Source organism: Triturus cristatus, chromosome 12 (genome assembly GCF_964204655.1).
Source record: "Triturus cristatus chromosome 12, aTriCri1.1, whole genome shotgun sequence".
NCBI lineage: Eukaryota > Metazoa > Chordata > Amphibia > Caudata > Salamandridae > Triturus > Triturus cristatus.
In genome coordinates, this window is record NC_140595.1 from 292,309,032 (window position 1) to 292,321,422 (window position 12,391).

At 49.4% G+C, this 12,391-nt stretch overlaps 1 protein-coding gene across 1 annotated transcript in view; it reads right to left on the reverse strand.

Annotated features, from left to right (window-relative positions):
- Window positions 1-12,391, reverse strand: part of CNGB1 (cyclic nucleotide gated channel subunit beta 1) — a 958,531-nt gene that overhangs the window by 729,163 nt on the left and 216,977 nt on the right. Inside the window, exon 15 of the mRNA XM_085637063.1 lies at window positions 5,835-5,871. Within this exon, the coding sequence (XP_085493189.1) occupies window positions 5,835-5,871 (37 nt within the window). The remainder of the gene's footprint in view (window positions 1-5,834; window positions 5,872-12,391) is intronic.

A 12,391-nucleotide genomic window follows, 5' to 3' on the forward strand; every position in this document is an offset into this window, starting at 1 on the left:
GGTGTCAAATGCTGTGCATAGGTCTAATCGTGTTAAGGCACATATTTCACCATCATCTGCCACACATCTAACACAGATTTTATTACCAATTCACTACTTTTGGCCAGGCCTGAAATCAGCTTGAGAAGTATTAAGTACATGTTACCTTCTATAAAAGACTGAAGTTGGCTAAAAGCTAGCTTTTCCAAGTAAACCTCTCTCCAAAGGTGATTACGTTTGCATTAATCATCATTTGAGGGAGGACAAATGAGTTCATCCAACATCTTCCTAGAGTTTTATATAAAATTGTCATATGTTGAACCCAGCTTGATTCTGATTTTTAGGTAGAGACCAGGGCACTCGTCATAGTCCCTGAACCTGTGAGGAACATTTTGATAAACTGAATCGTCTAGAGCCAAATGTTCAATCTTAACAAATCTTTTATAGGACTTTGAAGGGTTTTATAGTCCAATAGTGCCACTGGGAGGTTAGAATACAAACAGTAAAGGAGCCTTCTTTACAGGTTGCGTTTGGCACATATGATTAAGTTACTTTACCTTTGGTAACACCTTCTCAGATAGATACCATCTTACCGTAGACGTAGAGTCCTCATCTAGTGAATTTTCCCTAGGTGTCAGACGATATCTGTAAAGTTTTCAGCAATTCCCTCCCGCAACGACAGGTGGCATTATGTGGCTGCGCAGTGGATCTGGCCACTCCGGATCGGACGTAGGGCCCCCATAAATGGGTCACCTCCAAGCACTGAGTCAGTTTCTTTCAAATTTGTGTCCGTACTATCAGACACACAGCTATAGAAATCAGATAGTGCAGGGTGCAGAGCTTTAGATTTGGCATCTTTTTAATGGACAGTATGAGTCTATTCCATAGAATGGGGAGAATGGAGAGTCATTGAGGAATCTGCAGTTAGATAGAATCTCTACCAGAAAAGCTGCTACTGAAGGTAAGTAACGTGTTCTAATAGAGACATCTAACTGCAGATTCCTCACATTGTGACCAGATGCCAAAGTGGTCTACCTCCCATGGCTGGTGGGTCTGTATAATGGCTCAGACCATCCTACAGGACAGATCAGGTGAAGTACCTGTCCAGATGCACCTGGCTATCCAGGCAGTAATGCTCTGTGAACGTGTGAAGAGATGCCCATGTCACAGCTTGGTAAATGTCCACAACTGGCACACCGTATACAGAGCAGTCTTAGTTCATGGTTAAGCTGGGCAGTTGATGAGTGGGCCACGAGCACAGGGACCCCATGCAGACCAGAATTTAACACTAATTTTCCACTAAACAGTTTTATTTCTGTCAGTGGTTGTGTAGGCAGGGCCCAGCTCACTGCTTTGCCTGGTGGCCTATTATGCTGTTAAGACAGCCCTGACCGTAAGCCAGTGCAGTGGGAGCAGCATTCTCTCTGGCAAAGTGAGTGCAACAAGCCTAGTGGGGGGCTGGTTCTTGGCAAGCCCATAGCAGACCTTGATGCATAAGACAATGCATCTGGAGGTGGTCCTGTTTTGCACTGCTTTGCCTTTTTTAGCCCCAGAGGAACCGACAAAAAGTTTGTCATCCTGTCGGTAGACACTTGTTTAGTCGACATAGAAGCTACCTGCCCACTTAAGATGAAGGCAGCGAAGTCGTTCTTCCTCCTTGGAAGGGGTGAGCAGTGCATAGAAAGCCATCAAGGCGAAAGATTGCCCTATGTGGAAGGTGTGACTACCTCAAGCAGGAAAGCCGCTTTTGTTTGGAGGACTAGTTTGTTTGGGAAGAAACATTTACAAGGTGGAACTAAGTACAAAGCCTGGCATTCGCTCACTTGCTGGGCTGATGTCATGGCAATGAGAAATGGCGTCTTAATAATTAGAATGTGAAGAGGACCACACACATGGGTTCAATGGAGCGCTATTCAGATAAGTGAGAACTAGATTAAGGTCCCACTGTGGCATCACAGACGGTGTTGGTGGTAACACATGGGTCCCCCACCTTTTAAAAAACACACATCACAATAGGTGATTTGAAAAGGGGGGGCTGATCCAGTAAACATAGGAAGGGTCAAAAGTAAACCTTAACTGTAGCCACAGCAAGCCCTTGCTGGGCGAGGAACAAACAAAATAGAACATCTGATGACTGCACATTTAGAGGTTGGATGTGTTAGGAGGAATACAAAGCAAGAAATGTCTACAAGCATCCTGCATAGACAGAATTTGTGGATGGACACTTGGCTGCCACGATGACATAAACCAGCCTGGAAGTAAGACTTAAAGTCATAGGTGTAGGTTGTGTAACTGTAAAATTCGGCTCTGCTGCTGCAAAAGGAGGTCCTCCCGAAGGGGCAGCGGGAATTGCAGGAAATGTGCTCATAGCCAGAAGTTCTGGGTACCACACCCTCCTTCCCGAGTCCAGGGCCACTAGAATGACTTGGGCCCACTCTTTCTTGATCTTTTTCAGTACTCTGGGAAGGATAGATAGGGGCAGAAAGGCGTACTGGAGTCCTGAACCCCAGTTCAGACGGAAGGTGTTTCCATGAAAGGACCACTTTGGAAACTCAAATGTGCAACTGTTTGGACACAGCACATTCTCTGCGTTGGCAAATAGAATGATCCATGATTCTCACCATTGCTAGAAGATGCCCCATGCCACCTCCAAGTGTAACTGCCATTTGTGATCCATTAGGTAAAGTCGGCTGAGTTTGTCCACCTTGGTGTTTAAAGATCCTGCCAGATGCTGTGAAAGACAGGGAAATGCCCTAAACATTCAGCCTCTTCCAGAGAAGTAAGGCCTCCGGTATTGAACCCATGATGCCCTGTTTATTGCAATACCAGATGTAGGTTGTCTACTTCATGAGAATATTAACCCTTTCCCCCTCCATGGTCGAGACGTATGCCCCCAGTGCCAAGCAAATCACTTGCAACTCCTACAAGTTAATGTGGAGTCATGTTTCCACCAGAGACCAGAATCCTCTAATCTCACCTCTCCCAAATGACCTACCCAACCCAGGAACAATGCATCTGTCACGACTGTTAGCTCTGGGTGGGGTAGGGAAAGGGGTCTACACTAGCCTGATTACAATCAAGCAACCACTGCTGCAGGTCTTTCACCATCTCCCCTGAAACCTAGATGAAATTCGATAGATTACCTTGGTGCGGAGCGTACTGGGACATCAGATCCCACTGCAGAGCACCCATTTGCCATCTGGCATGGTTCACAAGTAGGAGGACCACTGTATATGGGCTGTAACCTCCACCATCACTTTGGTGAACACCTGAGTTACACTGGATTGGTCAACGTGGAGTACAGAGAACTGAAAGTGCTTATGGTCTACCTGAAACCAAAGGTGACTCCAGTGGAACTGAAGCATGCGGATGTGAAAACATGTACCCTGCAAGTCCAGTGCTATCATCCAGTTTCCAGGATCCAGGGCAGAAAGGACTTGGGCCAGGGTGAGCATTTGGAACCTGTCCTTCCAGGGAAGAGATTTAGAGCGTGAAGGTCGAGGAAAAGGCAGAAGCTTCCATCTTTTGTGGGCCCCAGAAAACAGTGGGAGTAACAACCAGTCCTAATCTCTCTAGCCGGCCCCTCTATTGCGCCCTTGGCTAAGAGAGACCAAACGTCTCCTCAAAGTATGGAAAAGTAGTCCTCCAGGAGGTATTGTGGTGTGGGTGGTATGTACAGGGGATAGAATAGGAACGGTGGGAGTATCCCTGGTCAACGATCTGGAGCACCCATCAGTCTAATGCGATGCTCTGTCATCCAGAGAGGTTTAAAGTGATTCGACCTCCAACCGGCTGATTGTGTGCTGCTGCCAAGAATGAATTAAAGTGGTTTTGCTGCACCTACACAGGTGGGAATGGGATTTGGGTAGTGTTTAGACCCTGGGGCCTGGACGCTGTCTGTCTGTCTGATCCCCAGCCTCACCCTCAAAAGGACTGAGAGGCCAGTTGCTACTGAGACACTTATCGTTGTTGCTTCTGTAGGAAACCCCTAATAAAGTCTCAAAAGGGGTGCTTTGTGAGGGGGGGTCTGTGGTGTAGGCAGAGCTAAGCCTGGAGAGCGGGCGTGGCCATGCTGTCTTTAGATCTCTCTGTTTATTATGTGATATATTTTAATTGAAGACTACAGTTATACTTGTAAACCAATTTAGTCGATAGGACCTGCTTGTATGGCTTTCTAGTTTGCTTTCCGTGCTCTGGCAAATCATGCTCATATAGATATTCAACAGTTACATTATTAATTGAAACTGTGCTGTTTATTCCAAAGTTTGATCTATCTATCTATCTATCTATCTATCTATCTATCTATCTATCTATCTATCTATCTATCTATCCATCCATCTATCTATCCAGCTACCTATGTATCTATCATCTCTTTCTATCTTAGCAAGCCAATCTATCTGTATCTTAGCAGCCCTTTTGTTCTATATCTATATTTGCAACTATATTTATCTACATTTGCAACTCTATTTATCTATATATGCAAATCTACCTATCTATACACCACTCTCTATCTACCTACCTATCTATCTATGCAACCATATCTATGTCTATACAACACTCTATTTGTCTTTGCCGGCCTCTTTATTTATCTATCTTTTTAACCCTCTGTCTATTTGTAATGAAGATAAAAGTTTACAAAAATATTACAAAAAATAATTACTAAAGGCAAGAGGCTGGTCCCCGACGCCAGACCAATTTTTTTTTTTGGGTGGCGTCAGTCAAGATCTTCTATGTGTATACATAGTTATGGGTGGGGGGGGGGTCAGCCAGATTTAATCCATTAGTCTGTTGAGTAGGCCTGGGCAGCAAATTCCGTTCCGCTTGCGGAATTTGCGGAATTTGCGTAATTTCGCGTTCCGCGGGGAACGCGAAATTGCTCAAAAGTCTGCTTTCCGCGATTTCGCGAAATTTTTGCTTGTTCGCGTTCTCAAAATGCATGTTCGCGAGATATTTCTCCTCGAACACGCAAACAGCAATTGCGAACAGGAAAAAAGCATCGCGAACAAGCAATTCCGCGTGTTCGCGGAATTTCTGCGTGTTCGCGGAGATTTTTTACTGTTTCGCGGAGATTTGCGTAACGCAATTGCGCAAGTTCCGCCCACCCCTACTGTTGAGTAATTCACGTTTTGATTTCACCCACTCCAACATGCATCATAGGGCAGTGGGTTAGTCCCGTTCATTCACTGGCTGACTTCACTATCAGTTACGGCAAGGTGCGCTTTCACAAGAAGCACATCCACACGCAAGCCTTACCTTCAGCTCAGGGACTTCTATTGAAACGTGCTTTTTTAGATCAACAATATTTTGCCTTTAGCCAATTTAATTTATTTATTAATGAGGGCCCAGCCCTCATATTTGCAAAAACCATGGAAGACAAAATAAGAGTTGGCAAATCCAAAAGACTGGCGGCCAGCGTCAGGGCTATTGGCTATGCCAATGTTTTTTTCTGAGACACACCACATTCCAACAAACACCTTTTCTTCATCTAACCAGACACACACTTACTTCCTCTCCACACACCCAACTTTGTTGCATTCACACCACCCTCTCCTCCTAAAACCATCTATATATATATATATATATATATCTCTGGCTCTCTCTCTCTCACCAGCAACAAAGCTAATAACACTTATTGTGTTAGTGCACCACTGAACACACACAATAAGGAGGAACACATGACTGGCCAAGTGGAGTAATGATCTTATATTCTTCTTCACTCTGCTGCATGCTGCCCATACACATGCATGTTTCTGCAGTGCTGGGACATGTCAGACCCACTATGCACAGTTTGTTACCCCCGTGTGCAAACAAACAGAGCTTTGCATTATTCAACAACAACAGTATAGTGTACTCACTCTCCGCCACCTGGCACTGGGTCGCAGCATCCACCTCCTGCAAGGAAAACAAAACACACTAAGACAAATGTGCAAACATACTGGGAATCCAGGAAGGACATGGCACTGGGTGGGGAAGGAAGAATCTTTGTCTTGGTACTGAAGCAATATAGTGTGCTGGAGGGCCACTGGCATTATGTGGCAGGAGAGGCCCAAATTATGCAGCAGGGTTGAGTAAATTATGTGGCAAGAAAAGGCAAATTATGCAGCATAAGGTGGCACATTTTGTAAAAGTATTACTTGTTTATTTTCATCATTTTAAAATATGGCAACACTCTCAGGGCATTGGTTGCACTTCATTAGTACCAGTTTGACATCCAAATGTAGCAATATGCAACAGAAAGGTGTGCAGCCCAGATTTGCAAAGAACCTACTGCACTGCAACACGTTTCATTGCATTTTTAAGTAACTTTTGAACCGTTTGAGCTAGATAAAAAAATCTTTTTATTAAACTTTGCAGATTATACAGCAGATGATGGATTATGTGGCAAATGCGGCAAATCTATAATTATGAGAAAATCGCCGCCGCCGCCGCCATACAATCGCACACATCCAGTGGCCCTGGCCATAGGGGAATATTACAGTGGAATGCTTATTCGGTGTTGGAGCAGGCTAGGCTCCAAATGTCATACGATGAGTAAATGGAGATCCTGGCATTGGACAGCACAGGCCTCTAGGCTGGAATGGAAGAGATGTGATTCCTGGTACTTGTGGAACGAATGTCTATTAGAAGCGCACATGTTAGAGCAAAGGGGCTAGAAACCGACAACTCAACCTGCTGTGCACTGGACACTCAGAAGGCTAACAGACACATGGTGTGGCAGCACACTGCAAATAACCAGTGAGAAACAGAGCAGAGCAACAGAACCATTAATCCATAGCTATCAAATGCCACCAACAGCTGGTACAACTCAGTAACATTACAAATCTAGAGCCAATCATCAGGAGAGAACAATCACAAAAGGCACTGTAGGGCTGACCTGACGGTTATTGGGTATTTCTTCCAAATAGTCTTAACATAAGATACGTGTGCAAGTGAAAAGGCAATACTCTGCTGCAGAAGCAAATAACTTGATCATGCTACTACAACGAATAGTGATACAAACCCTGTCAAAGCAAGCAGAGGCTCCACTCTCCGAACATAGATGTAGCGTGTATGGCATATTCTTATTAAACATTGGTTGCACAGATGGTCTGGGGCACTTATAGACAATACAAAACCTTAGCTAAAGTCCAAATGCTGCATATTATAAACCCTTGTCCTTTAAAACACACGCATATTATAAACATGCATATAATATGTGTCCTACTAGTCCCGCCAATGGGCAAGGGAATAAAGGTTTCACCCTACCAGTTACTGGCATCAGCACCTCATTGGTTGTGTCATAATTGTGGGAGTCGTGTGCATCCCACTTGCTCAAGGCTTGGGTACACCTCTATGAAATCACACTCTTGGAAAGCGCAGATCTCCACGGCGGGACAATTTTAGTCATCATTACTCCGCGACATAAGCCCGTCTCTGAATCCGCTGGCACTGCGGGACATGCTTAAAAGTGTATTTATCTAGCTATGATGTTCAGACGTGACTCAGGCGCGATGGCGTATCCAAGAACGACTGACTACGTGATACTGTGCAAAAGGCCGCTTTAAGGAAACAGGTGCACAATCTTTATAAAAACCTTGGCTCTACGCCTTACATACTAAACATCAATGGGGCCTCACTATACATCTTGAATATCTATACAAATCCTCCTCCCACTCCCCTAAGCAACCCTTCACGAACAAAACCAACCGACAATCCAATCACAACTCTCCCCACTCAAACTCCCCGCTTCCAAACCCTTGTGCATACACCACTGTTGCCTTCTTATTCCATTCATCAACTCTCCCTCCCCTCCCCCCAACCCCCCTGAAATCTCCACTGGGTCAACCTGACCAACGTTTCTTGCAATAACTTTTAAACTTGTGTAACACCACCCAAGGCACTTGTTTATTAACAGTGACAACCACAAAATAAAAAAACTTGTTCTTGCGCACCTGCCTCACCAAAACACACAACAGGGAGGGAGGGTGGAGAAAACCTCGCTACTGTCCCCTCCAGCTAGGGTGTACCTAAACTAAAATGGCACCCACACCTATCTGCATTCTCCAAAAATCCTTATGACCCCGCGCCCCCTAACTAACCAGTGCCGCCCTTCGCCCTTGGACCCTACCAGCCACCCTAAGATTCCAGGGAGGAGGGGGGCATTCTGTCCCCCCTCCCCCCAAAACCCCCATTCTCAACTTTCAAATGGATATATTTAATCTAGTCAAAGTGCATGCGTGGAAATTCTTGTTGAGATTTAAATATAGAGGAGACTGCTTCCAGCACATGACGAAGGACAGAAATCTTAGCAAAGTTACCTGACCTCGTCGCCAAAGGCAGAGCTCTAAGTGGGCCCAATCCTGCCAATGTTCAGCACAGTGAGTTCTTAAAAGCAGGTGCTGAGACGGGTCCCTACCGGGCTCTCCATTTGCATCCTCACTCTCAGAATGGAAAAAAATCTTAACTCTGCAGCAGTTCACTGTTTTTTTTTTTTTTTTTTTTTTTTTTTTGAAACCGTTTATTGCAGGTTGCAAAAGTTACAGGTATGGGCCTACAACCACCCGGCCGGCCGCTAGAATGACAAAAGCATATTGCATACATACAGTAAAAGTCTCTCGGCAGTGCAGAGCAGTGAAACAGGAGTAATCAATGGTGCAGGCCACACAGCTCCAAGCCCACAGTACGGTTCCCTTTTCTTGAAACAAAACAACACCAAAAAACCACACCCGCAAGGCAACCCGCGATCCAAAGTGACAGCACGTGCTCCATAAGTGGGGGATCCAAACCAGCAGCAGAACTCTGAGGAGGGGAATGGGAGTAGGCCAGGGACTGGGGGACCGCGCGCCCGCGGCCGAGGGAGGGGAGCCGTCTAGGGAGACGGAGCAGGCGAGGCAGCCGGTAGCAGAGGTGGCTCACAAATACCCCCGCGGTAGGCGTTCCAGGGGCCCCAGAGTTTCACCCACACCCCAGGCTTACCCCTTGCCACATACACCACCTTTTCACGAAACATACACCAATCCATATGCTCTTTCCAGGCCGACACCGCAGGGGGCCTCTGGGATCCCCACAATTGAGCAATGTCACGCTTAGCTATCATGTATCCCAGAGTCACCCACCGCGTCTGCGGGACCGAATAGTCATTCGGTTCCCATACATTCAGCAAGCATCTCCTCGCTTCAGGCAGCAGCGCGACACGCGTAACCACACGCAGGACCTCATGCACACCACACCAGAATCGCTCCACCTTCGGGCACTCCCACAGTATATGCATGAAAGTCGCCAGCGCACCACAGCCACGCTTACACAGTCCGTCACCAGCAAAACCCATACGCAGAAGCCTTGGCCCCGTCACGTAAACCCGGTGAAGGATCTTGAGCTGGACGAAACGAAGGCGAGCCGGGATGGCCACCTCTTTCGGAGAGGCCACCGCGGAGATCCAATCCTCGTCGTCCAGCTCCAGCCCGTCGGCAACCCAGGCCTCGCGGAGACTAGTCAGCAGGCACGATCTATCGTTGATCAGTTTTTTGTATATGAGGGAGATCGTGCTGTCCGGTACATGGCCGTCCAGCACTCTGTCCTCCAGGGGGGAAGACTCCGGAATGGATGCGACGTCCGGGAAGACGGAGCCCAGCGCATGGCGGACTTGTAGGTACCGAAAGTACTCACTGCCCTACAGAAGGATGTCGTCAGCGTAGAGGGACACACGGTCCTCATGCTCGGGGGTCCAGCGGAGACCACGGATAGAAGGGTGCCACCGCAGCCACTCCGCCAGGGGCTCCAGGGCCAGGGCAAACAGGAGAGGCGACAGGGGGCAACCCTGTCGCGTACCCCTCCCCAACGCGAATGGGGCCGAGACTCGCCCATTCACTACCACCTGCGCCAATGGGCCCGAATATAGCAATTTGACCCAGCTAATGAAACCCGGGCCGAACCCGAATTTCGCCAGCATCGCCCAGATGTATGGCCATTCAAGCGTATCAAACGCCATGGTGGCGTCCAAGGACGCCAAGATGGCCGGCTCCCGCACAAACGGGACACGCGCGAGCACCCCGTGCAAGCGCCGCAGATTGAGCGCCGTGTTGCGGTGCGGTATAAAGCCAGATTGGTCTTGGTGGACCAGGTCGCCCACCACGCCAACCAACCGGTTGGCCAACACCTTGGCCAGGATTTTGGGCTCCGCGTTCAAAAGCGAAATCGGCCTATAGGATGTGACCCGTTCACGGGGCTTCCCCTCCTTGTGGATCACCACAATTGTGGCCAGGCGCTGGTCCGGCGGGAGGGAACCCTGCGAGTGGGCCGCCAGGAACATCGCGCGCAGGTGGGGCGCCAACACATCCGGGCGTAGCTTGTAGAGCTCGATGGGAATACCATTGGGGCCCATGGCCTTGCCGGATGCAACCGAGCGAATAGCCAAGGCAATTTCGTCTGAGGTGGGAGGGGCGTCCAGCGAATCCCTGTCCTCCACCGTTAGGGAGGGCAGTGCGATGTCCCGAAGCAGGGCATGGGAATCTTCCTCCGAACAGGGGGAAACCGGGGAGTAGACTTCGCGGAAATAATCCGCGAAGCAGGAGACAATGGCTTCCGGCTCGGTGACACACGCACCATCAACACTCTCAATCAAAGGCACCACGCGGCTCGCTCTCTCCCTCCTATCCAACCACGCAATCAATTTGCCAGCCTTATCACCCACATCATACAATCGCCCCTGCTGCTCTCTACTGAGGCCCCTGGCCGCCTCCGTGACGAGGGCCCGATAGGCCGCCTGCTTTAGGTGTAGAACATGCAACTTGGCGTCTGTTACCCCGCTCCCCAGGTCACCCTCCAGTTCTGCAATCTCGGCCTCTACCCGGGTCACCTCCTCCCGCTCGAGCCGCCGGGCATGGGAGATAAAGGAGAGGGCCTCCCCTCTAAGGACTACCTTGAAAGCCTCCCACAGGGAGATGGCGGAAGAGACCGACCCCACATTCTCGTCGAAATATCGCTGTAAGGATTTGATCAAATCGGCACGAATGGTGGGGTCGCGCAAATACCATGCATTGATTGGGGCCACCCTGCCATCCCCCCTCGGGAAGACATCGAAATGCAACAACAATGGGGAGTGGTCTGAGATACCCCGCGCTAGATGGCGCACCTCCCCCACCCTCCCTGCATGGGCCGCCGGGACAAGGATGTAATCAAGCCGCGAGAGGCTACCATGGGCACCCGAGTGGAAGGTGTACTGTCGCAATGCGGGATGCTTTAATCGCCAGCAATCCACCAGGCCCAGCGTGTCCAGAAGGCCGGGCAGCCACGCCTGTGCCCGGGGGAGGTCCCTAGGGGGATGGCGATCCATAGACCCAGAGGCTACCGCATTAAAGTCCCCTCCAACCACCAGCAGGCCACTCGGAAGGTCCAGAAGGAGGCGCCCCAGGTCCGCGAATGTGGTGGCTTGTAACCCAGGCGGGACGTACACTGATATAAAGATAAACACTCTACCCTCCATTCTTCCCACCAGAACCGTGTAGCGTCCCCTCTCATCATGGCGCACCTCATCAATCTCCAACGGGAGCGAGTTCTTGATCATAATACCCACCCCCCGCGAGCCCGAGGTGAAGCCGGAATGTGCCACCAAACGATATCCCCGCCGATTCATTGCATGAAAGGAGTTACCTATAAGGTGCGTCTCCTGCAGGAAGACAACATCTGGTGAAATACGTTTTAAGTACTGCAGGACCACACCACGCTTAATCCTATCCCCCAGGCCGTTAACATTCCATGACAACACAGTCAAATCCCTACCCCCCATCATACGTCGAATCAATCGGTCGTCCCCCATCGAGCATCCTAATAACAACAACATAATAGCGGGTTTGCCCTGCGGTGCTAACAAACAACACACCCCCCCCACCCCCCGGTCCCAACAGAACTCCCCCCTCCCTGCACCCCTGCATGAGCCCAGACAGCCCCCCCAAAGTGCAGTGTGCCTGTCGCCCCATAGCTAAAATACTAACTAGTCCCCCAGAGGAGGAGGGAAGCCCCCATCAGACCCCACGCAACCTCCATAGGAGGGGAACATACGCAATCAATAAATGGTGAAGGAACAACGTCCAGAGCAAGGCCTATTCAGTCACCCCTCAATTCTGATCCGGCGGGCCCTCCTCGCCAGCCGCGCCCCCCCCGCCCCCCCGGCCCCGATCTCCAGGCAGAGTGTCCAGCCAGTCCCCAGCCGCCTCGGGCCGGTCGAAGAAGTGCGTGCGACCATCCACCTCTACCCTCAGCTTGGCTGGAAAGAGCATTGAGTACTTGAGGTTCAGGTCCCTTAGGCGACGTTTAACCCCAAGAAAGCTCTGTCGCTGCTTCTGGACCGCCGGAGTAAAGTCTGGGTAGAAATGTATCTCCATGTTGTCAAGCTTGACCGGTCCCTGTTGCCTGGAGGCCTGGAGGATAGCATCTC